Source organism: Ochotona princeps, chromosome 7 (assembly GCF_030435755.1).
Source record: "Ochotona princeps isolate mOchPri1 chromosome 7, mOchPri1.hap1, whole genome shotgun sequence".
Classification (NCBI taxonomy): Eukaryota; Metazoa; Chordata; class Mammalia; order Lagomorpha; family Ochotonidae; genus Ochotona; species Ochotona princeps.
In genome coordinates, this window is record NC_080838.1 from 36,988,682 (window position 1) to 37,012,003 (window position 23,322).

Consider the following 23,322-nt stretch of genomic DNA (forward strand, 5'->3'; position numbering starts at 1 on the left):
TCATCTAATCACGGCATAAAAATAGTTTACCCTGATTCCTTGGGTCTTCATTCCGTAAGAACCCACTTAATGGAAAATGGATTAATTTGGTATGCTTTTCTTTTGCTAATCTGTCTTTTGTTAGAGGACGACTATCTATGATCTTAAAAATGAGTAATAAAAGAGGCCACATCTTTCTGTCTTGAATCAATAGAAATCTCAGTATTGACCAGAATCTTAAGCAGCAACTAAAACACTGGCAAAGTAGTTGACACACAAAACATAATACATGTATGTAAATATATACAATATGCTATTAATTATGTATTAATAGGTATTTTTATTTTTTTAAGTACCTTCCATTTTTCAAAGCAGGTTTTTGGCTTGACTTGAGTTCGCACATGATCATAAATTATTTCAAAGTTACAAAAATACACTCTTCGAAAAGAAACACTTTCCCATTAATTATTGTGCAGGATCCATTTTCTCACCAACATTTTTATAAAAATGCAAATGTCATTTTCTTCTCTCATTAATATTTTCCCCTTAAGTTCTATTGTTAGGCACGAAATCTTAAGACCTAGAATCTTAAAATTAATCAGGTTGTTGGGAGAATGTTTGCATCTTATATGACTGGGAAGGAGCCAAGGGTTTCAAAAAAGAAGATAACAGCATAAGCAAGAGGGAGGCTGTACTCACCAAACCATGCCTGTTGGTCTCCTTGGACTTCTATGGCTAAGCCAAAGTCTGCCAGTTTCACAGCTGCTCCCTTGGATTTGCTAGCTAAAAGCAAATTCTCAGGCTTTATTTAGAAAGAAAAAAACAGAGGGGCTAGCATGAGAATCTATTTTAAGTGACAATTCAAAGCTAACAACATTTTACAAGAATAAAGGAAAAAAAATGTCATGCACTGTCATCTCTCCTGGAGACTGTCATTCCTAAATCCCAGGGAAAATGTGGTTAAAGAATGATTAAAAATAGTCATGTGTGCAGGCTTCAGACAGATGCATAACTGAATTGAAAAGATAGTAGTTAGAAGGGACGATACAATTGGGAAACATCAAATGGAAGAGGCACCTGTCTTCACCTGTTCACATGCTTCTAAGGACCACTTGAGGTCCAGGTTTGGAGATGGACATTTACTTACTCAGAAGTCTAAAAGAGAACAATGATTTTAAGCAGAAGGAAACTTGGCAAAATGATAACAAGTTGGGCCAATCTACAGACATTTGGCAAAAGAAACGTGTAAATTAAATCCTAGTTGACTTCAAGAGGTTTTGGAACCGAATGTAGTGATTTTGGATGCTTCAATGTTTCCAAACAATTTCTGTAGAATTTTTGGAGACTTAGTCTGAATTACGTATCAAAATTGCTGTCTTTAAGAATCTGTTTATCCTTAAAGGCAGAAAGAGCATACTGCTGTTTGCCAAATGTTATAGATAGCTTTTGTATAAGCCAGTATTTTTAAAAAAATGATTTACATTTCTTCAAACTATGATTCAAAAAACTCCTTGCATACTAATTGCATAAACTCAAAATATCACAAGAAAGAAACATTTTTATTTTATTGAGTATTTTTTACTTAAGGACTGAGACTCAATTTTGGAATTAGGCTGTGTCTATAACCAGTTTCCCAATCAATGCATGAAGATACACTGAATAACTTGAAAGTAAGCAGCAGGACAAAGGCTTGAATTTCTTTGGCACCCCTTCACGGATTTTATGAAATGAAGTTAGGTAGCCAGGAAAAGGAGGCTGATTAATGTACTTACTAGAGTCTACTCAGCTCCAGAAATCTGAATGAACATATGGTTGAACTGGCATATACAGGAGTCCTCAGTTCAACATCTTATCTTTTTAACCGGGTAAGGATCAGCAAATTAAGACGTATGTCTCAGACTGAAAAGAGTTGGGAAACAATGGAATCTTTGAGTGCCAAAACAACTACAAGTCCGATCAAATAGGTTTTGTTTGTATGTTGACAAATAAGCAATTTTGAATTTTTCATTAATTTTACTTTTTGAATAATGAATTGTCAATTCAGTTGTTTTGACCTTGTGTAAACACAGCCTAACCAGTATATAACTTTTTGATTAAGCCAGCCATGCAAATTAGCAAAGACCCATAACCAGGATTCAGAAGAAATTAGGTTAAACAAACCTATGAGAAATCAGAGTGTGGGGAAGTAAGTTTTAATCAAGTCCAGACTCTTCTTCAGGCTACTGCTGCTCACTGCCATCAGATTCCTGGTATTGTGACAACGGGTAAATGTGAAGAAACTTGTGTAATTTTGTAGGGTTGATGGAGTTCTAGAGCTACCTCAGCTCTAAATACACAATTCAGTTGAAATTTGAGATGAAGATAACTCAAGAATATGAAAAGATTTTGAAGCTGAAATAAGTTTCACTACAGGTTAATATTTAAATTTATTTGGAATTCTAACTCTCAATACACTAGCATATCTGATCATGTTAAATTATTTGTATATGCTATTTTATTTTCACGACAAAAATTTATGGTTCAACGCATTTGTGAATTTTCTGAGTTAATCAAAAAGTGATATTTTTGTTTTAATGCTAATTTATGGACTAAATAACTTAGAAAATCCACAGAAAACTTCAAGCAATAGTTGATTCTATTTCTTCCTGACCTTCATATGAGAATGAATTGAGATTTCAGAGATCTCTGCTAAATTCACTTGTGTTCCAATTTATCAACCACAGACTCATTCAAAGAAAGAGTTTCAATTACTTAAGACAGTCATTTTAGGACTTCTATGTCAAGTGGTATTGAAGTCTGTCAAGCAAATGATAGTGTCATAAAGGAATTAACTTTTAAAAAATTTATTGTGCTTTTTACTCTTATCACGATATAGAAAAGGTTCTGGGCAGTGCTTTGTGCATTATGCCCTTAAACACCAAGGTTCTGCTCTTTGAGAAGAAATGGAACACTTTAGAGACTTTTCATGCCTGACTTCTATGGACTGAGGCAAATATTCAAATCTAGAGATGTGGAAGGCCTCACTTTTGGGCTTTGTGAGTCACCAAGGAAATAATAAATCCATTTGGTTTGTGTTTCACTTATACCTATGAAGACTGTTCAGCTGCAGTTATGGTACAGGAAGAGGAAGGTATAGTTCAAGGTTGTATAGATCAAAAATATTTTTATTATTTATTACGTTGCATTATGTGACACAGATTCATAGGCCCTGGGATTCCCCTATCCCCTCCCCGTACTCTCCCCCCATGGTGGATTCCTCCGCCTTGTTGCAGTATTACAGTTCAAATTAAGTCGAGATTCTTTCATTGCAAACATATACCAAGCATAGAGTCCAGCATCTTATTGTCCAGATAAATTCAACAGTTTCTTGGCGAGACCTTCTCTGGTCTGAAGGCAGAGCTGGCAGATTATCGTCCCGATCAATTAGAAGCCCCAGCACAACATCAACAACAATTTACAACATTATAGAATTAATTGACACGGTATTGGGTAATCAATACGTTATAACAGTGCAAGTTCTTAATCACATCCTGTGACTACTTCATTGACGCTTCAATTTTTGTTTGTACTCAGCACCAGCTGCTATACATCCTAAAGTGGCTATAGGGTACTATTCAGCTGTCTCATGTCTGTTTTCATTTTAGTATTTAGCAGTTTATCGTGTTGATGCATAATTTTGCTGAACTTGGTAGATTTTAGGATAATCTATACTGGCTTATAAATCTAACAAGGCCTTTGTCAACAGTTGAGGCACAGAACAGTTTTAGGAGGGGTGTGCAGAGAAATCCTCCATCCCCTAGTGAGGGGTAATTAATCTTTGTGTCCTATCTAGTAAGGAATATGTGGATCTACACTGATCGTTTCCTATTTGGTAATAAGCTTTCTGTACAGATCTAAAAATGAAGAACACTGGAATAGCTTTGTGCTTGTGTATACGTTTCCTGGTAATTATGAAACAGAGATGGATGAGGATGATTCCTTCTTAAGGAATTATTTGCTTTTTAATGTTTCATCACAAAATTGATTTGAATAGCCAGCTACAATACAACATAAAATCTATCACAAAATTCAATTTCTGTGTATCTCCTTTAAGTGTATCAGTTTGAATAAAAAATGTCATCATGTGATGCCTCCAACTTAAAATGTAAACATATGCACTACAAATGTTCATGTCATGGGTTAGTTCAAACTCTGAATCTTTATATGGAGGAAGAGAATTTGCAGTTATATTCCACCAAAGGAGAAAGACTAGATTCACCTAACTGGTAGCTAACTCTTTCAAGAGGATCACCCCCACATGCTTATTTGTCATTATTTCAACTTTGTAAAATGCATAAATAGGTTCTAATGCAGCTACTGTTGACCAGAGGACACAGAGAAATAGATATATTAAGATGTAAAAATATATGAGAATCTGGGTTTATAACCTGGTTTTAAATAGACTTGGCAATGTATAGACTATAGAAATTAATTAGTTCTTTCATCTCTCAAATGAATATTATAAGCAACTCATTTTTATCTTGAATCAGCATCTAAAATGCAATGTGATATTCTCACAAGGTCTCTGTTTTCTGCAGGGATAATGTACAAATGAGTGGTTACCACATTCCAGTGCAGCTGGACATTTCAGTGAGCAGAATAACATAATTTTTGTAATGGATGATCATGATTTGAGAAGTATCTGCACAAATGAAATCAAGTTACATGTAATCTATTATGTTAGTCCTTGTATGGTGAAATGATTCCTAAATCTTTGCAATGCAATCACTTTCTGGGTTTGCTTTGATATGCATTCTGCTGGCATTCTTGTACAAAGGTTTCATCCCCAGACCATTGCTTCCTAATGATGGAGAATTTTCCATGACATCTGGTCTAAGTGTCAACAACCATTTATAGCACATCAGCTGCAATGAGCAACAACTGTTTGCAAGGTTTGTTCTGTAGTTCCATATGGACACAATAGCATGTTTTTCAATAGGATTCAAGATTTTCTTGAAATGGTTCTATATCTCAAATTACTGAGGCCAGTTGCTGGCATCATTTCAGAATCGGAAGGCGTGGGAGGTAAAATAACTCAAATCTATCATTCTGTAAATGAGACAGCAATGTCCAAATACTTGAAGTAAGGACTTGATGTTAGACTCCCCAGTTCCTTCCTTTTAAAGAAATGACACTGAGGGAAACCTTGCAATGACACAGAACAAGTTCGTTTCTAAGAAGTGGTCCATTCAGGAGGCACTTTCAGAAGACTCTGAAGTACTCAAAAGTATTTACTATCCATATACAAGCAAAACACAGAAAATTCATAAAAAGATATAGTTTTAATCTTGCTTCACCAAATTGTGTGATCTTTCCTATGGAACAGATTTGGCAAAGGTGATGATCATCTTCAGCATTAGTCATACTACTGATTCTGTGTACAAACATACAACTAATAGGAATATGGTGTGAAATCACCCACTTCCCTTTTTATGCTTCTTTGTTCTTTGAATAATAAAAAGCAGCGAGTTATTACTTTTGTTATACCATATTTTTCCACTTTTATATTCTCTTGGATAATCTTTATCTTGTATAAATGGAAAGTCTCACCTGCTCAACAACATGTTACTCTTTCAAAGCTTTGGTGTGCCTTATTTTACTTTTGTTGCCAAAGAAGGTGGAACAACATTTCCAGAAATTAATGAAATGAAACTGTTAGATAAATTGAGCAACTTGAATGTAAAACTCACTTGCTTCATTCATGTACATGACACAGATGACTGTAGCTTTTATTTTTAATGATCAAATTCATGCTCTCTTTTTTTTCTATTTAGATATTTATTTCTTTCTTCATTTATTTGAAAGTGTTGGACATAAAAAGATTTTCCATCTGCTGACTCATTTTCCAAATTGCTGCAATGGGCAAGGCTGCACTAGGCCAAAGCCAGGAACCAGGAGATTCTCTTCTAGGTTTCCCACATGTTAGCAGGAGCCCATGAACTTGGGCCACCTTTTGCTATTTTTACAGAACATTAGCAGGGAGCCAGATCAGAATTGGAGCAGCGAGGAGTTGCATCAGTTTCCATATGAGATACTGATTTTTCAGGCAGCAGTTTTGCCCACAACGTAACACTGGTCCCTGAATTCATGTTCTTAATATAGCTGTTTCTAGCTGACATATTAAGAAATAGAAAGTACTATTTCTATTGGCAAAGCCATAGGATCAAGTAAGACTCAATGTGCACTGCTTTCCTATTTTCTATAGTATCAGCATACACTGTTGTGTAGAAGGAAAGAACGAAAATGGCACTCCAGTGCCCACATACCAAGAACCTGGTTCACCACTGCCTGATACACACTGAGTGCTCAGTAAGGAAATGTGAAGATGTCTAAATAAATTATTATATTTTTCATGTACATAATTTACTTCTAAAATATCTAGACATACATTATTTTCAAATGATATGTCCTTTAAACTTTTATTTAAACATGGTGTGTATATTGTCTCATATCCATACTGTTATTCATAAGGACACTTAGTAATCATTTATATTTGAACTGATGAAATATTATTACTATGTGTGAAATACAATCATATAAAGTATGTTTGTTCCCTTTCAGTTATTTAAGCCATTTGCTTCACAGAAATTATATCCTCTAGATTCTTAAATGAAACAACATATCTGACCTGACAGTCCTTGACTTCTTGTGACACTGGAACTTTTCACCGAAGCCTCCCTTTAGCCTGATATTCTTCTTGTCTGATGTACTGTGCCTTTTCTAAGAGGCATATCACCAAAAACATTTCCCACATACTTCAAAACAAACTTTAAATAGATGGCCTATAAGATTCCATGCACACAAGTCTATTCCAATTTTGTTTTCAATATATTCCCACAGCTAAGAGATATCTTAGTAGCTGCTCAACAAACACTTGGTAAACATTTGCTCGTCTCTTTTCATAGTTGAACTTAACTATTAGTTCAAGAATATCCAACAGTGAGTTATAGTGCTCCATTCTTACAAATGATTTATTTGTAAGCAATTTCAACTGATTGCCTTGAAGATCCTAGAATAAAACTGGTAAATGCATTTTATTCTTCCCTATGATTCATTTCTCAAAGTCAGTATCCAAATGCCAACTTGTTGATTTTCAAAATAGGAAATTTTTGTTTTATATACTCTATTAGTAAAATATATTGCCTTTCCATATTATATCTAAAATATACTTAATTTTATTTAACTGTAATGATGAAATTTGTATATTTTTGGAAGATCCATAAGGAAGACTACTTTAATCTTTCAGCTCACTAAACTGAGAACACTTCTTTGTAAATAATGGTAAATAATGGTTGAGGATGGGCCAGACTGAAGGCTGAAGGTAGGAGTCAGGAGTCAGGAGCCTCTTTTGAGTCTAAAATGTGAGGGCAGGTATCCTAGCACCAGAATCATCTACTGCTGTTTTCCCAAGTACATTAGCAGGGAGTTGAATCAGATGTGGAGCAGCTGGGATTTGATTCAGTGCCCAGGGGATGCTGATGTTACATATGGCAGCTTTATCCACTATAAAATAATGGAATCCCTCTCCTAAATAATTTTCTTTTTAGTATGTATGTATTTAAAGGGGTAGGAGAGGCTGAGAGAGATAACAAGACCTTCTATCCAATGTTTCACTTCCCACAGGGATGCATTGGTTGGAGCTAGGCTAGGTAGAAGCCAGGAACCAGGAGCTTCTTCCAGATTCCCCATGTGGATACAGCAGCCCAAGCATTTGGGCAATCTTCTCCTGCTTTCCCAGACCATTAACAGGGAACTGGATCAGATTTAGAGCAGCCTGGACTGGAACTAGCACATGTGTCAGATATCAGTGTTGTAGGTGGTGTCTCAAACTGATATACTACAATGCCGCCCCCTAAATAATTCTTGGTACCGTTAGAGCACTTGCTTTTCATCATTGTTTTGACCCATTCTTTGATCTCGGTACAATGTTTTGATTTCATCCAGCTGAACTGAGAAGTGATTAAGCACTTGCTGGAGTGCTTTGAACCTGCAACCAAATTTCTGGAGTATGAATCATATTTTACTAGCTGAGTCACTTTGAATAAATTTCTCTTGCAATTGCTAAACTTGCCCTTATATGAAATGAGAATGAGCATAATATCTCTTTGTAAGCTGTTAAAATTATTCATATAACACAGTGCAGGGTACAGGATAACTACATCATAAATGGCAACCATATTTATTCATAAGGTCCTGCACTGATCCTAATCCTCCCAAAGACAAAGTCCTATTCATGAAATTGATTGTATCAGCACTGGCAAGTTTTCCCAATAACAAGTGGATCTATAATAATTAGCTTGCCTCTGGATGTATCTCAGACAAAGCACTGTGTTCTGTGTATTTACCAGGTGTCACCAGATGTGACTGATTAAGTTCTTTTATGCTGCTATTCTACCCCCCGTGAACCTTCATCTCCTGCTAGTTTCGGGGACTTTATCAAATTGCTTGCCTAACCTCAGTCTTGTTTCTAGATTCTGCTCATTTTCCACTTGGTGGAGTCCACTCTTATAAGTCCCAAAGAGTGGCAGTTAATCAAATACTGATCTTTATTCTGAAGATATACTCATCCTTTCTACATTTCTCAAATACTAACTGGCATACTTAGAAAGTTATTTTAGTCAATGTCATCTTTCATATTCTAAGTGTGTTTTGGTTAAACCTCATGGGTTACTGAATTGCAGGAATATGCTGCAAATACGTGCTAATTACCAAGTTCTGTGTTAGTGGTGTGGAGTAACACACTATCTTAAACAGCTGTTATTGCAGAAAGGGCTGAGAGAACAAACTGCACAGCACCCAGATGCTCACAAATGCTCTTGATAATGATGATTAACTTGGCATTCCTTGTGGTTTACTCCCACTGAAATACACCAGTTAAACCAATTGCATCAATCATCTGAACTGCATATAAACAACCATATGAATTGGGATATGGAAACAAAATATAGGAAACAAGATTAGTAAAGGCAATGTTCTTGTTTAAATTCTAATATAAGAAATATCAGCAGCTGATTGTTTTTGTTTTGCTGTGTTGGTAAATATGGAATTAAAAATTATTTATTGGAGTATAGGTGTACAACTTGGGTACAAAAGGTACCAGACAAAGCTACTGATCTGGCGTACTCAAACTGTACATACACTCCCTAATGTCCAAGTTTTAGACTATCTTAATATCTTCATGAGATGGCCAGCTGAAACAAGCCCTAACAAGTAGACTTAGCTCAAGTCTATGTGAGTCAGCAATTTGAAGGAAACTAGGACAACAGAGAAACTGCAACAAATGTTCCCAAAAGTTCATCTCTGTTCTTTTCCAAGATTAGAATAACAATGAACAGCAAAATACTGGCTCATGTGGGAGAAATCTTATGGGTAATGCAACAGGTATTCCTTTTGGTAGTAAGCCTCCCTTGAAATCATCTTCCTGAATGTTTAATGAATGACTTTAGTTAACATGCCAAAGAAAAACAAAAATTTTCTTTACATCTGTATTTCAGGTTTAGTGATACCTCTGATTAAAATTCCAGCTTTGGAAATGATTAGCTGTCTAGAAATTTACAGAAATTCAGTAGCATGATATGACAAAAGTAAACTTAAATGTAATTGGATCAAATTCACATTTTTTCATGTTTGTTTTTTACAGTACAGTTAGGGTTCTACAGCACAGAGTAAAATATTTTATGTGATAAATTTATTAAAGCATCTGATCAGACAACACAAACAATGTGCATGTCCATATATGTTTAATTAAAAGGAAAGTAGTACTGTGGATTCTGAGACACAAGAAAAAGGGCTCTTCAGGCTCTACACAACCAGTAAGGACAAGGAAAAGAAAAGCATTTTCAAAGAATTATAACTGTACTTTTTCCTTTATTCTAATGCATTAACTTTTTTTACGTAGTCATAATTGACTTGGACAAGAACATGCCGCTTACTGACACATTTGGTTTTGATATTTAAAGCTCTCAGAATCAACTTAAAGGAAGATTCCAGAAAATTGTGTCAATGTTTTGCTGACAAAAGGCACCTGCATATAACTAACTGTAGAAATCTACAGACATATTCTTTAGAGCATTAAATGAAAGCATTAGAAAATGTGACAGTACTCTGTACATAACCCTATAGGTCTTACCACTGAACACCTAAAGTGCTTGATATCCTAAACTACCACTTGCCACACTTGTGTTAACGCCTGGAAAATGCTAAGATTTCAACAAAGAATCAAAACTACTTTTCATAGTAGCCACACATGGGATTCCTCCTTCCTGGTAGTTTTCTTTCCTCTAAATTCCTACACCTTCATTATTTCTCTGAATATTCACTAATAAAAGCAGATTGCTGAGGGAGGGGAAGGAAGAAGAAAGAGCAGTAGCCTTGTAAACTGTTTCACTTTTAAATAATGCAAAATTCCATATCCTTAGTGGTACTAGAAGTTGCAGATTAGTAGGTATTCATAAGAGACTATTCATATACATACACAAATATCTGTGTGTAACATAAATAGTATTTAACGGCATATTTTCTTATACTTTTCTTCATTTGCATGTTTAAAAAGTGTTGGTGTCTTCGAGGTCTTAGAAATAAAAAGAGCAAGCCAAGGAGACTATGTGACCTCAAATTCCTAGGACTAACGCTAAGGGAAAGAGATCAGCACCTTCTACTCAGGTGAAATGTCTCTTTATTAACTTTATGTTGTATCACTTTATAACTCTGACAAGTATTTACATAATGCTAGTTATCCATGGTATGCCTACAAATTAGTAGTTACATCCATGTTCACAGAATAAACTGAAGTTGAAGAAGAGATATTCAGTCCTATTTTAAGTCACATTAAATGGCACAGGCATTTTTAAGAGGAAGGAAACGTAGAAACCTATTTACTGTTAATGTTGGCATATTATTTTTCCCTGGATGAATAATGACCTACATGTCTCATACGTGTATTGGAGAAGAGATGGAAAAAAAAAAAGATTATGGTGTGGGAAGGATCATGAGCAATGTGTTGGAAGGAGTCCACACAACTTGAGTGTTTGTGCTTTTGCTTTTACAGGCATAACTGCAGCTGAACAGTCATTAGGCACTGTGTGGTGGTTTGTCTGTTCCAGCAGCATTACTCACCTTCAGGTCCCGATGGACTACGCCCATCTGATGGCAGTGTAGCACAGCCTCCAGGATCTGCTGAATGCAATGACTGCATGCAAACACCAGGGGGCGTGTGTTAGTTCCAAGCTTACACTCACTCTGTACACCCTCAGAGAGACCGGGTCAAAGCGTAGAGCTAGCAGACAACTGGAGCTTGTGTTTTATCACCTTTAATAATGTAAACATATTGCTCAAGGAGAGTGACTACTACCTTAGAACAATCTGGATCTTGCAAGATGTAAATCAGAATGTGGATCCGCTTGTTCTAGAAACATCCATTTTGAAAGGCTTTCATTTCATTCAGAAGCTCATTTCCTGGTTATAAATTCTCCCAGGAAATGAACTGCAATACAAAACACAATCTTTATAGCCATTGCATTCCAATTCTGCCCTTTGCACAAAAACTATTTTCCTGTTCTCTCCCATTTTTTCTGTATCATTCAAAAAGCTGTCACATTAGCAGTCAAGGCATCATTAAGGTTAATTTAGGATATATAATGAATTTTTGATAAATCATTAACTTCTAGTGTTTTAATTTAGCCTGCAATTATTACCTCTCGCCTCAGGGATCATCAGACTCAAATGGAGCAATGTGTAACCAGTTGTTCTGCAACAGCAACCCATGGTCTCAGAACAGGAGTGGTGTTGAAATCTACAGGCGGACATACATCACTAGCCAAGGTTCTCTCCAGACAATTGCTGGACAACTGAGGAAAATCTACCCCTCTCCCATCCCAAACCCCCGGGCAGTTTACTCCTTGGAAATTTAACAGCTTGCATTCTTAATATTGCACTTCCTTTTTTGCTATGATGTATATTTAGCCTGTAGATGAGCAAACTGAAAGAGGCATCATGCATTATCATTTCATCATTTTCTCATTTTAGGAAACAACTGGGAAAGGCAAGGGCATCATTTTAAATACCCACCCTCAGCCCTTTCCCCAGAAAAAACAAACAAACAAGAACACCTCCTTTGATTCAGATTTATGGACATCATATACTGACCTTCAGGTCCCTGTGGACTATGCCATTTAGGTGACAATGATTTACACTTTCTAGAATCTGCTGTATACAATGACTGCAAAGATACAAGGGTAGAATGGAAGGGAGAACATTTTAAAGGCACATAATCACATGGAATACAAAATAAAATGAAAGCTCAAATGCAATAAATGAATAAACAAAAATTGCCTTTCTTTACATTTTTTTACACTGCAATCAAATAATGCTGAATAAACCTAATTCTGGTTCTAACAAAAACAACATACAACACAAAATTTGTGACATATTCAGACAAAACAATTTGAACTGTGTTTTTTCATTGTAGGTCACAAATTAAGTCATCGGTATATAATAGTTGAAATTTCAATATTCAGAAAGAAAAATTATAAATAATTCCAATGATTATCTTGGAAAAAGGCCCAGACATACAAAATGTCCGTGTATTTTTTAAGACACATCCAAACTGTTTCAAATCTGGGGTCACAATTAATCATGGGTGTGAAACAAGAGGAAAGACACAGATGAAGCGGCAGGGGATACGGGGGTTGGCACAAGGAGGGGCAGTTACTCTCTGACATAGAGTGGAGAATGTATTAGTTGGAAAACAAATGCAGGTTCCCAACAACAAAGGGAGAATTGCAAAGAAGTGAATAACACAAAATAAATCCCTCTTCAGTATATGAATATTCTGGGAAAGGGCTGGGAATCTTGTAAAATTTCAAAATTAAGAAAAATTGCTTTAATTCCATGATACACTGGTAATTATTAAACCCATTTCCATGCACTTTAGTGAAGAAAAAAAACTTAACTTGCTTCCATATAAAAATGTGTAGCTTAACCTTGTTTTTTTAAACCAAAGTCCCACTGATGTCAAATTTAAGGATATTTTAAAAGACTCATAGAAAAGTGAGATTAAAGATGAGTTTATTTTGGTGCATAAAAGTGCTGAAATCCCTCATCTTTTCTTTTCAATTATACGCATTTTTGCACGCACTTTTTGAAAACATAGATTACTAATTAAAGTACAGAAAATTCTGATTGGCACCTTAAGGGTCCATGAACTTTCATCTGACAAACAATAATTCAGAACATACCCCACCAATGGATTTTTTAAAAGTTCACTGTGAAATTCAATTTTAACCCTGTATAGAACTACTTTTCTTGGTTTCAGGACAAAGCAAGCATTGTAACACAGATATGTCTAACAATTTAATGTACAAAAAGTTATTCTTAGGAAATTTTTTGGTCAAAATATAGTAATCATCTAATTGATTACAATGTAAATGTCAAAAACTCGATTGTAGTCTTTCAGTATTAACTTTATTAACAATATCATTAAAGAGCCCCACTTTGGTTGTTGTTGGCTACATAGCTTATTTGAATATTAGCCATTAGTTTTAACCATATGAATCTCTTCCTTTTATAATAATGTTCATTTCCAACTACTTTTCACAAGTATTTCCCTTCCTCCGCTCAAATCACAAGCAGTGGGCCTAGGCAGTGACTGAAATTAAAGGTATAAACAACAATACTTATTAAATGAACCTCATTACTTTTTACTATTGAGGATGGATACAATTCTCAAATTCTTGAAGACATGTAGGAAAACATACTTTCACAACATTTATTGAGAAACATCTTTTTTATGCTAGTAGTTGGAAAGAGAATGGTCCTTCTCCCTGCTTTGTGTAAGATCTATCTAAAAAATATCCCATAGTTAATTTCCCAATTTGACATAAGCACACATATTAAATTACTTAACCCATGGGTTCAGTCAAACTGTTTTTTGAGTGATTCAGCAGTGAAAAACAGTTTGTATTTCAATGTAAGTCAATATTTTAAAAATATATGAACAGCCTGTTTAAGGCCAAATAAATTATATCTCATTTGTTACTGTATTGATTTAAGAAAAAAAAAAAAACTCTCTCAGCAAGTGAGAGTAAGCAAGGGCAAGACAAATATCAACTTCTAGGGTGCTCTGTGATTCCTTTTCTGGGATCTACTGTGAAAATTTCAAGTCAATTGAGCAACCAATGATTTTCATTTCATAATATAAATGACATAAACATTAAAGTGGAATCATATATAGACAAATTAACAGAAGTGACTCTGTGTACACATGTGCTACTTTGAAGGGAGTACATGCTGCTTGCCAACTGAGGCCAGGTTTGGGGGCGGGTAGTGCAACCATTGCGAAGTTCTGAAAGCCTTAGAGAATGGGAACCAGAGTAATGGCGTTCTCATAACATCTCACTTCAATCACTAATGAGCTATTTAATCTGGATTAAGTTTTTCAAATTGCAGCATATATATATGTATATATATATATATATATATTCACACACACATATGAGGAAAATGATATCTAAATAAGCAGATTACTCTTACTTCACTCCAAAAATACTATATTAGTGGTGCCTAGGAAGTTTCAAATTAGACAACATGTTAGCCTTAAAAAACGTGAATACTTTCTGCCAATTAGCAGAAAAAATTACTGAACTCTCCGAAATGTCTGAATAAATATTTTTCATGTCAGAGTTCCAAGATTTTAATGACATTTAAGAAGACCATTCAATCTCTTTTTCAATATATTTTCCTGTTTTCTGAAGAGACATGTGTTGCTCAGTACAATTTTCTGGGAGGACAGAAACACTCCCAAACAGTAGTTATAAGCTACTTATAGCTATTAAGGACTCGGATGTGGCTAGTCAAGCAGAATTATAAACACAAAAAACAGATCACATCACAGATTTTTTTTTCCCCTCTGAGAATCATTCTGGAGATCCTGAAAAGAGACAAATACTAACTAATCATGAAAAGAAGCCAATGATTTTATGAGGTTCTCATAAATATTTTCATGAGAATTTTAAAGAGGCATACCCAACAAATGTCATTTGAATGTTGACTCTTGATCTTGTGTAAGGGCAATTTCTTACCTGGCGTCGGCTTCACTGTAATATTCTCTTGCCACTATGTCTTCAAAGAGTTCACCCCCAGTAACCCTGTGGAGACAAACATGATAATCATATAAAAGGAGGGGGGAAATCAGGCGTCATTAAGTTTACAGCTAGTATTCATTTAGAATTTCTTCGTAGATTTTAACATTACCAAACAAGTTATTTTTAAACTACCACAGGAGCACGTTTTCATTTATAGTCGAATCTATGTTATTAATCTCAACATTTTTTTACTTTGAATGACTAGATTAGAGAATCACTATTTTCTGTATTCCATAAATATATTCGCTAATTTCTTCTGTAGAAAACAGCTTCCATGAAAGTCTTCCTTTAAATTTTACAAATATAAAGTAAAATGACAAAACGGATGCACACTTCACAAACATTTCTGAATAAAAAGACTGATACCAGTACTAGTGCTGACATGGAATTTGCAGCCCTAACACTGCATATCTTCTCAGTTGTTTTGTGCATGGACCATTAAACCTATATATTTTCTCCTTATAAATACAAAAATAAAATACAACAGTTTCTCATAAACATAAGATTATGCAACATTTGGAAACAATTAAGGTGTGTTTTTCATATTACATAAAACCAAGAGCACTGCCTCATGTGAAAGTATTCATTCCTACTTGAAATAACATGACCATGCACAGTTATTCATGTGTGTATGTGCAGGAGTACACATATAGACACTTGTACATTTGAGCATTTTTCTAGAAAATAAATCTTACTAGCATGCCAGGAGCCCATATGGATGCCGGTTCTAATCCCTGCAGGCCTACTTCCCTTCCAGCTTCCTGCTTGTGGCCTGAGAAAGCAGCAGAGGAAAGCCCAAAGTCTTGGGGCCCTGGACCCACATGGGAGACCCAGAAGAACCTCCTGGCTCCTGGCTTAGGATTGGCTCAGCTCTAGCCGTTGCAGCTGCCTGGAGAGTAAAACATCACACGAAAGATCTTCCTCTCTGTCTCCCCTCCTCTCTGTATATCTGCCTTTCCAATAGAAATTAATAAATCTTAAAAAAAAGAGTACTAAAAATTCTGTGGACACAAAGGGCAAATAACTTGCCAACAGAGTAAAGGTGTCTAAAGTTCAAAATATTACTAATAATAACTATTAGCAACAAATGATGGTTAACTAATTATAAAGAAATTAATTCTATGTTAATGCAAATTTCTTTTTACTGAGGCAGACTGTTTTCTCACATATGTATGAGTCTTTTAATTTCTGTTATGATCAGGCTTGATTTTAAAAGCAAATTTTAGCTCTGGGAAACAGTGTTGTAGTAGCTTACATTTGCTAAGTGCTTACCAATATACTATACAATGCAGTAAATTTATTTTGTATCAAATCTTCAAAATTATTCATTGACGTGAAACATAGCATTAGCCCAATTTGTTGTTAAGAAAGTAGCGGCTGAGAGAAGTTCAGTAACTTGCTCAAGATTACATCGCTAGAAGTGGCATAGACAGGGGTGTCCACTCCAAGCCCATGTTCTCAGTTACTGCACTACTATACAGATGAACAAAACTTCACAGTACAAAAGTAAAGCAAAGAGCCAGGAGGGAACAATAAACTTGCAGAAGCTAAATGAAGAGAGAAGAGACTAATGGATACTTTCTTGGGATGAGAAAAACCTCCACAGAGGAAGTGGTTTTGCAGTAGAGAGAAAGGGATCTGTAATTCTATATTCACAGCAGCACAACCTACAATAGCAAAGACATGGAAACAACCCAGATGTGCGTCCAAGGAAGAGTGGTTAAAGAAACTGTGGTACTTCTACTCCATGGAATATTATTCAGCTATTAAGAAGAATGAAATTATTTTATTTACAACCAGGTGGTCCCATCTAGAGACCATTATGCTCAGTGAAATGAGTCAATTACAAAAGAACAAATGCCATATATTCTCTCTTATACAACGAAGTCAACATGGAAAGTATAACTCCAATGGTCCAATCCATACTGGTTTTTGATTGTTTGCTTTTTTGGCTGTATCCCATGTGTTTTGATGTTTTTATTTCAGTTTGGTTCCTTCCAAATAATCTCTTTTCTCTAGTAGAATTCATCACATGCTCATGAATTATACGGTGGCATCATTTTTCCCAACAGACTTCTGTGTTTTCTTTTTGTCACTCATGTGTTGGTTACTCAGTGGCACGTTAGTTTTTCAAGGTGCTATAATTTGTTGTTGATGTTGTTTTTGTTGTTGATGTGGCTGCTCTAACTCAAACCGGTTGTTGACCTTGTTTCATGGCTTCTCATTTATGGTAATGTATACTGATGGAGTACGGGGGAGTCTATCATACAGACATGGGGGTAAAATGGAACATATATCCCTGTATCCAGACGAAAGATGGATTCCCAATGAAATTGTTGGACAATTGTTGGCAATGGGATGCTGGACTGTCTGACATTGTCTGTACCAACATTGTCAGGGTACACTTAAATAAGAGACTGATAGAATTATGATTCCTTATGAAGGACGACATTATTGTAACAAAATGGGGAAAATCTGATGGGGGGTTGGGAGCTTAGGGGGAAATCCCAGCCTATACAAAAATGTACCACATAATTCAAAATTCAAAATAAAAATATTAAAAAAAATAAATAAAGGAGAAAGAAGGGTCCAGAAACGCTCAAAGGATGAAAGCTTAGATAAATTGAAGAAACCGGGAGGTGAGAGTTGGAAGTAGGAATTTCAATTTCTCTCTCTCTTCTTTTTAAAAAATTAATTCATTGATATGAAAGAGAAGAAAATGAAAAGACAGAGGGGTCTTCCATTTCCTGATTTAACTCACCAAATGGTTGCAATGGCCAGGGCTGGGCCAGGCTAATGCCAGGAATCTGGAATTCAATCCAGGTTGTAAGGGCGCAAGCATTTAATCCATCCTTTACTGCCTTCCCAGGCACATCAGCAGGAATCTACATTGACAGTCGTTCAGCAGGTGCTTCAGCTGGTGCTCAATCAGATGCCAGTGTCACAGATGGTGGCTTACTACAGACGAATTAAAAGGACTTCCAGAAGCTATCCTCTCTAAAACGCTGCCAACTTCTTACTTACAACTAATATTCTTTTTTATATTTTATAGTGATGGTGTTTTCACATACACAAAAAATAGTGGTAAGCTCATTTGTAGTATTAATACTTTTCCCCTATTTATCTGAATAGCAACTTAAGTCAATCTAGATTTTTGAATTTTACAGATAATATCAGGATAAGTGTTGTGGTACAAAAAGTTAAGCCATCACTTGAGATGATCTCATATCATCCTGAAGTGTCAATTCAAATCTATTTCCAATCCAGCTCCTTGTCAATGTGCCAGAGAAGGCAGGAAACTATGGCCTACATACTTTGGTGCTTGCATACATGTGAGAGACCAGGATGGAGTTCTTGGTTCCTGGTTTTGGCCTCAAATATCACAACCATTGAGGATAGAAGATTTTCTCTCTCACTCTATCTTTTCTCCTCATCACTTTGCCTTTCAAGCAAATAAATCTTTTTCCAAAAAAGTTAAAGTCACTAGGAAATAAATAACTATTTTGGATTCAGCATTCACCCTCATGAGTTCTCAACCTTCAGTTTGAATGCTCTGTTGTTAATTTTAAGAGGAGTCTTCAAAACATTCATGAAAAATATGATATTATTTTTCAATTCCATTTCCATGAACTTTTCAAGGTTCTTTCCTTTTGGATAACATTTATTTTTAAAATTAACTGTTAGAGTTAATACATGAAAAAGTAAATATTTATGGGGTTCTACGTAATGTTTTGAAACTGCAGACTTATTTTTTACAAGCATCTTAATTGGGTCTTAGAATATTGAATTGTTTATTGAATGCACGCATTGAGGCACATAGATGTGCAGCACATTTACCCACTTAGCAAGTGCAAAAAATGACTGCTTACTGGATATAAAATGTGCAATAAATCTCAAAGTAAAAGAAATAAGCATCACAGTAAAGCTGTAGTAATTCAGGCTAATTGGAGAAGAGAAGACTAGACTGAACAGCTTTAAGTCTGAATTATAGGATATTTTTATATGGGAAGTAAGCTATATTTCTTGTTAAAAAAGCAAAAATACAGCTTTCTTTGCTTCTTTAATAAATTAAAAATTGTGCCAAAACTCCAAAAAGAATTGCTAAGCATGTTTAATAGTCAATCAGGATCTCAGGAAAGAAGGCTTTATTTAATTCCTTATTGCAGAATTATAAACTCTTAATTCACATTTAGTAGTAGTTTTATCACTATTCACAAGGCACTATGAATTCTAGCTGCAGACACAAAAGTAAAGCACATATTTTTTCCATATTAAATGTGATATTTATAAAAATCATTACTGACAGCAGCAAGTCATGCCTGGAACACAGGTATTGAGTTATTACAGTGCATTTTAGATCACACACATGTTGTCAAATGAAAAGCAACAACACATATGACAGATCTGTATGCCTGAGTTCTAACCTGTGGATTTTCTTCCACTGAGTGCTGGCTTCCATTTTGTCTACCACTTCTGTCTGTTTTTCCTGTATTTTCTTTCCTCTCCCCTGATTCTGCTCTGTAATGGTGTTTCACAGGTACTGAGCCACTCTGCTGGACCGTACAAAGGAAATTCAAGGATATTTCTCTGTGTTGTTAGTGTCTTCAATTCTAAGATCAGGTGGGCAAATAGTAGAGTAGATAGAAAGCTAGTGTTGTCCTGCATACCTCTATTGCTGGAGAAGGAAAAGTGATTCTCCAGGTGGCACTTCTCAGGATCAGAGAACAGAGGTGATGCCAGAATTCTATTCCAGTTGACTTGCTAGAGCTATTTAGCTACATTATTCACATCTGGAGTATATCTGTATTCAACTCTTTACTATATAAAGAACAGCAAGAGTGAGCATCTGGAGTGCAGTATCATATCTCCACTATTCCCAAAATAAAGTCAATATCAAGATGCTATGTTTTTGCTAAAGTAAATTTTAACATTACAAACAAATGGAAGGCCAGGCATGGTGGCCTAGCAGCGAAATTCCTCACCTTGCATGTGCTGGGATCCCATACGGGCGCCAGTCCTAAACCTGGCAGCCCTGCTTCCCATCCATCTACCTGCTTGTGACCTGGGAAAACAGTCGAGGACAGCCCAAAGCCTTGGGACTCTGCACCCACATGGGGGACCTGGAAGAGGATCTGGGCTCCTGGCTTTGGACCAGCGCAGCACTGGCCGTTGCGGTCACTTGGGGAGTGAATCGACAGAAGAAGGGTCTTCCTCTCAGTATCTCCTCCTCTCTGTATATCTGACTTCCTAAATTTTTTTTAATCCATAAAAAAAGAAATATAAGTTGAGGGAGAGAGAGAAAGGGAGGTGGAAACATACTGAAATATTATGGACTGTGATAGTGCTGAAGGAGGCTATGCTAGAATTTAAAAATTCCCAGTGAATCTATGAAACGGGGACTTCTCATGAAGATAATAACTATGCCTCCTTTAAATTCCCATTTGTATCCATTAAGTATTGATTTTGACATTTATAAAGTTTCCTATATTAAGAATTATTTGTATAAAACCAAGTTTATTGTACTGTCCCAAATTGGAACTTGAGAGCATCAAATGGAAAGAATTTCACATGTACATGAGAGTGCACCCAGTTTGTGAGGAAGTTCTCATTTCCCTCCAATTCTTTGGATTTTAACTCCAATTCCTTTCTCTGAATATGCACTCTTTATTTTTACTATTATCCTTAATTCTCTGATATGAGATACTTTCTACTTAGATTATTTGCTGAATGAAAGTAGAGCTAGTAGATTTGTAGAAGGACTTTTAGGTGACTATTACATTATTTCACCAGGAATTTACATTCTGTCATCTTGAAAGCTTCAAAAAATTTTAAGCTTGAAAGCTCTTGAATTAAATATATTTAAAACAGATAATAGGAAGTATTTACTGTAACATTATTTCTAGTAGGAAAACATTGGAAACAACCTATATGATCATCATTGCAAGAACAGCTTAAAAATGATGATTTAAGTACACAGTATTAACACTGACATTGACATGATGAGAATCCAATAGGAATATGAAAAAATGTGTTTATGGCATTGTCAGAACATAGAATATTTCAAGAAATCATGGTAAAGCTGTCAACACCTGTGAATTTTCTTGCCTTTACTTGCAAAACATACTCCTTCTATGAGGTTTATGCCACTTTAAAATCCCTCCCCATCCCATTTCTGACATCCTTCCCATCTATAAGGTGATCAACTCCAATCCTCTCTCCACTACATGCTCTTATCTACCACTTTCATTGACATCATTTCCCCTACACTACAGCTCTTAATTCCCTGAAACATTTCTGGCTATTAACAAAGTAGATAACAAAGTTGGAGCAGCAGTTGCATCAGTTTAAAATATAACTTACTAACATACACAAAACAATTTTTGACTGTAGCCTGGGATGTTCTTCAAAAGTAATTCCTGCCCCTAACTCCTCCATCTGTTCTTATATCCAAGCCCCTTTCTGATCTCGTTAATCTCCTTATCCAGCCAACACAGATTGTTCGACCATAACACGCATCAACATTATTAGATATGTTGATACCAGGACTCATTTTATAGTTGGCCTTCTTAGTACTTTCAATGTTAGTGCCATATTCCCATTTTGATGGTGAATTTTATGTATCAACTTGACTCGGTGACAGATAGCTAGTAAAAATACCATGTGGTTGTTCAATATGTCTGTGAGGGTGTTTCCAGAAGACATTAGGCTTCACCAATGACCAATCTTCTGAGAGCCAAAATGGAACAATAAAGGTGGAAGAAGGCAAATTCCCTTCCTTCTTGAGTTGGAACTTCCATTAAGTCAGAGCTCTGGTTTTCAGGCCTTTCACCTCAGACTGAACTATATCCCTGGCTTTGGTCTCACACTGAACTACATCTCTGGCTTTCCTGGTTGTCCAGACGGCAGAAGGCTTATCTCAATTTTTTTTGAATATTTATTTTTATTGGAAAGTTAGATCTACAGAGAGAGTATTTTCTTTTCTCTGGTTCACTCCTCAAGTGGCTCCAATGGCTGGAGCTGAGCTAATCCAGAGCCAGGAGTCAGGAGCCAGGAGCTTCTTTAGGGTCTCCCACACGGGTGCAGGGTCCCAAGGCTTTGGACTATCCTCTACTGCATCCCCAGCCCACAATTAGGGAGCTAGATGCAAGTTGAGCAACCAGGACATGAACAGGTACCAAAGTGGGTTTCAAATAGTTGAAAAAGTGCGGATTTAGCCACTTGACCATCATGCTGGGTCCATACCTTGGAATTTTTAAGTGAACCAATTCCCATAGTAAAACTCCATCCATACACGGAGAGATATTATTACAGACTGAACAGGGCTGAGCTCCCCAAACCGGTCAGACACTTAAGTTCCAACTTCTGATGTTAATAGTTAATGGATCGGGCCTGGCGCAGTGGCCTAGTGGCTAAAGTCCTCGCCTTGAATGTGCCAGGATCCCATATGGGTGCCGGTTCTAATCCTGGCAGCTCCACTTCCCATCCAGCTCCCTGCTTGTGGCCTGGGAAAGCAGTTGAGGACAGCCCAGTGCTTTGGGATCCTGCACTCACGTGGGAGACCTGGAGGAAGTTCCTGGTTCCTGGCTCTGGATCAGCACAGCACCAGCCATTGCACTCACTTGGGGAGTGAATCATTGGACAGAAGAGCTTCTTCCCTATCTCTCCTCCTCTCTGTATATCTGACTTTGTAATAAAAATAAAAATATAAAAAACAATAGTTAATGGGTTGATGTTATTGGTTCACACATTAGAGACCTAGTGTAATCATGGTGGTTAGGTGGTGGGGCTAGTGGGAAGCTTTAGCCTATTTGGGGCTTGCCTCAGGAAGGCAGTTTTCATAAAAGGATTGGTTATTTAAGCCGAGTTCAGCCTAGCTTCTCCCTCTGCTTCCTAGCTCTCCCTGGGACTTTTCCTCTAAACATGCTCTGCCGTTGCCAGCCTCTGCTGGATGTCAGACTAATGGCATTGCCTTATGCTGAAACATGAACCTCCAAGCTGTAAGCCGCAAATCACCATTTCCTTCCTGAGTCTCCTCTTGGGAAATGTAGTTGAGGAAACAAGAAGCTGACTAATACCTGGGACATGGCTCTCTCTCCCCAGGGATCCTTGCTGAGACCTGTTGCCAGAATAGTTGTCTCTCAGGAATTTTCTCTCACCTCTCTCA

At 36.3% G+C, this 23,322-nt stretch overlaps 1 protein-coding gene across 13 annotated transcripts in view; it reads right to left on the reverse strand.

Moving 5' to 3' along the window:
• CAMK2D (calcium/calmodulin dependent protein kinase II delta) overlaps positions 1–23,322 on the reverse strand; it is a 267,307-nt gene that overhangs the window by 76,498 nt on the left and 167,487 nt on the right. For 8 of the 13 annotated variants that reach the window (XM_036495017.2, XM_036495016.2, XM_058666953.1 and 5 more), the window contains exons 5-7: positions 15,096–15,161; positions 12,163–12,235; positions 679–781 (exon numbers count right to left, since the gene is read on the reverse strand). In XM_036495017.2, coding sequence (XP_036350910.1) covers positions 679–781; positions 12,163–12,235; positions 15,096–15,161 — 242 coding nt within the window. Of the gene's footprint in view, positions 1–678; positions 782–11,133; positions 11,207–12,162; positions 12,236–15,095; positions 15,162–23,322 lie in introns of those variants that run through there. The other 5 variants (XM_004594510.3, XM_058666959.1, XM_058666960.1 and 2 more) reach the window with 3 other exon arrangements.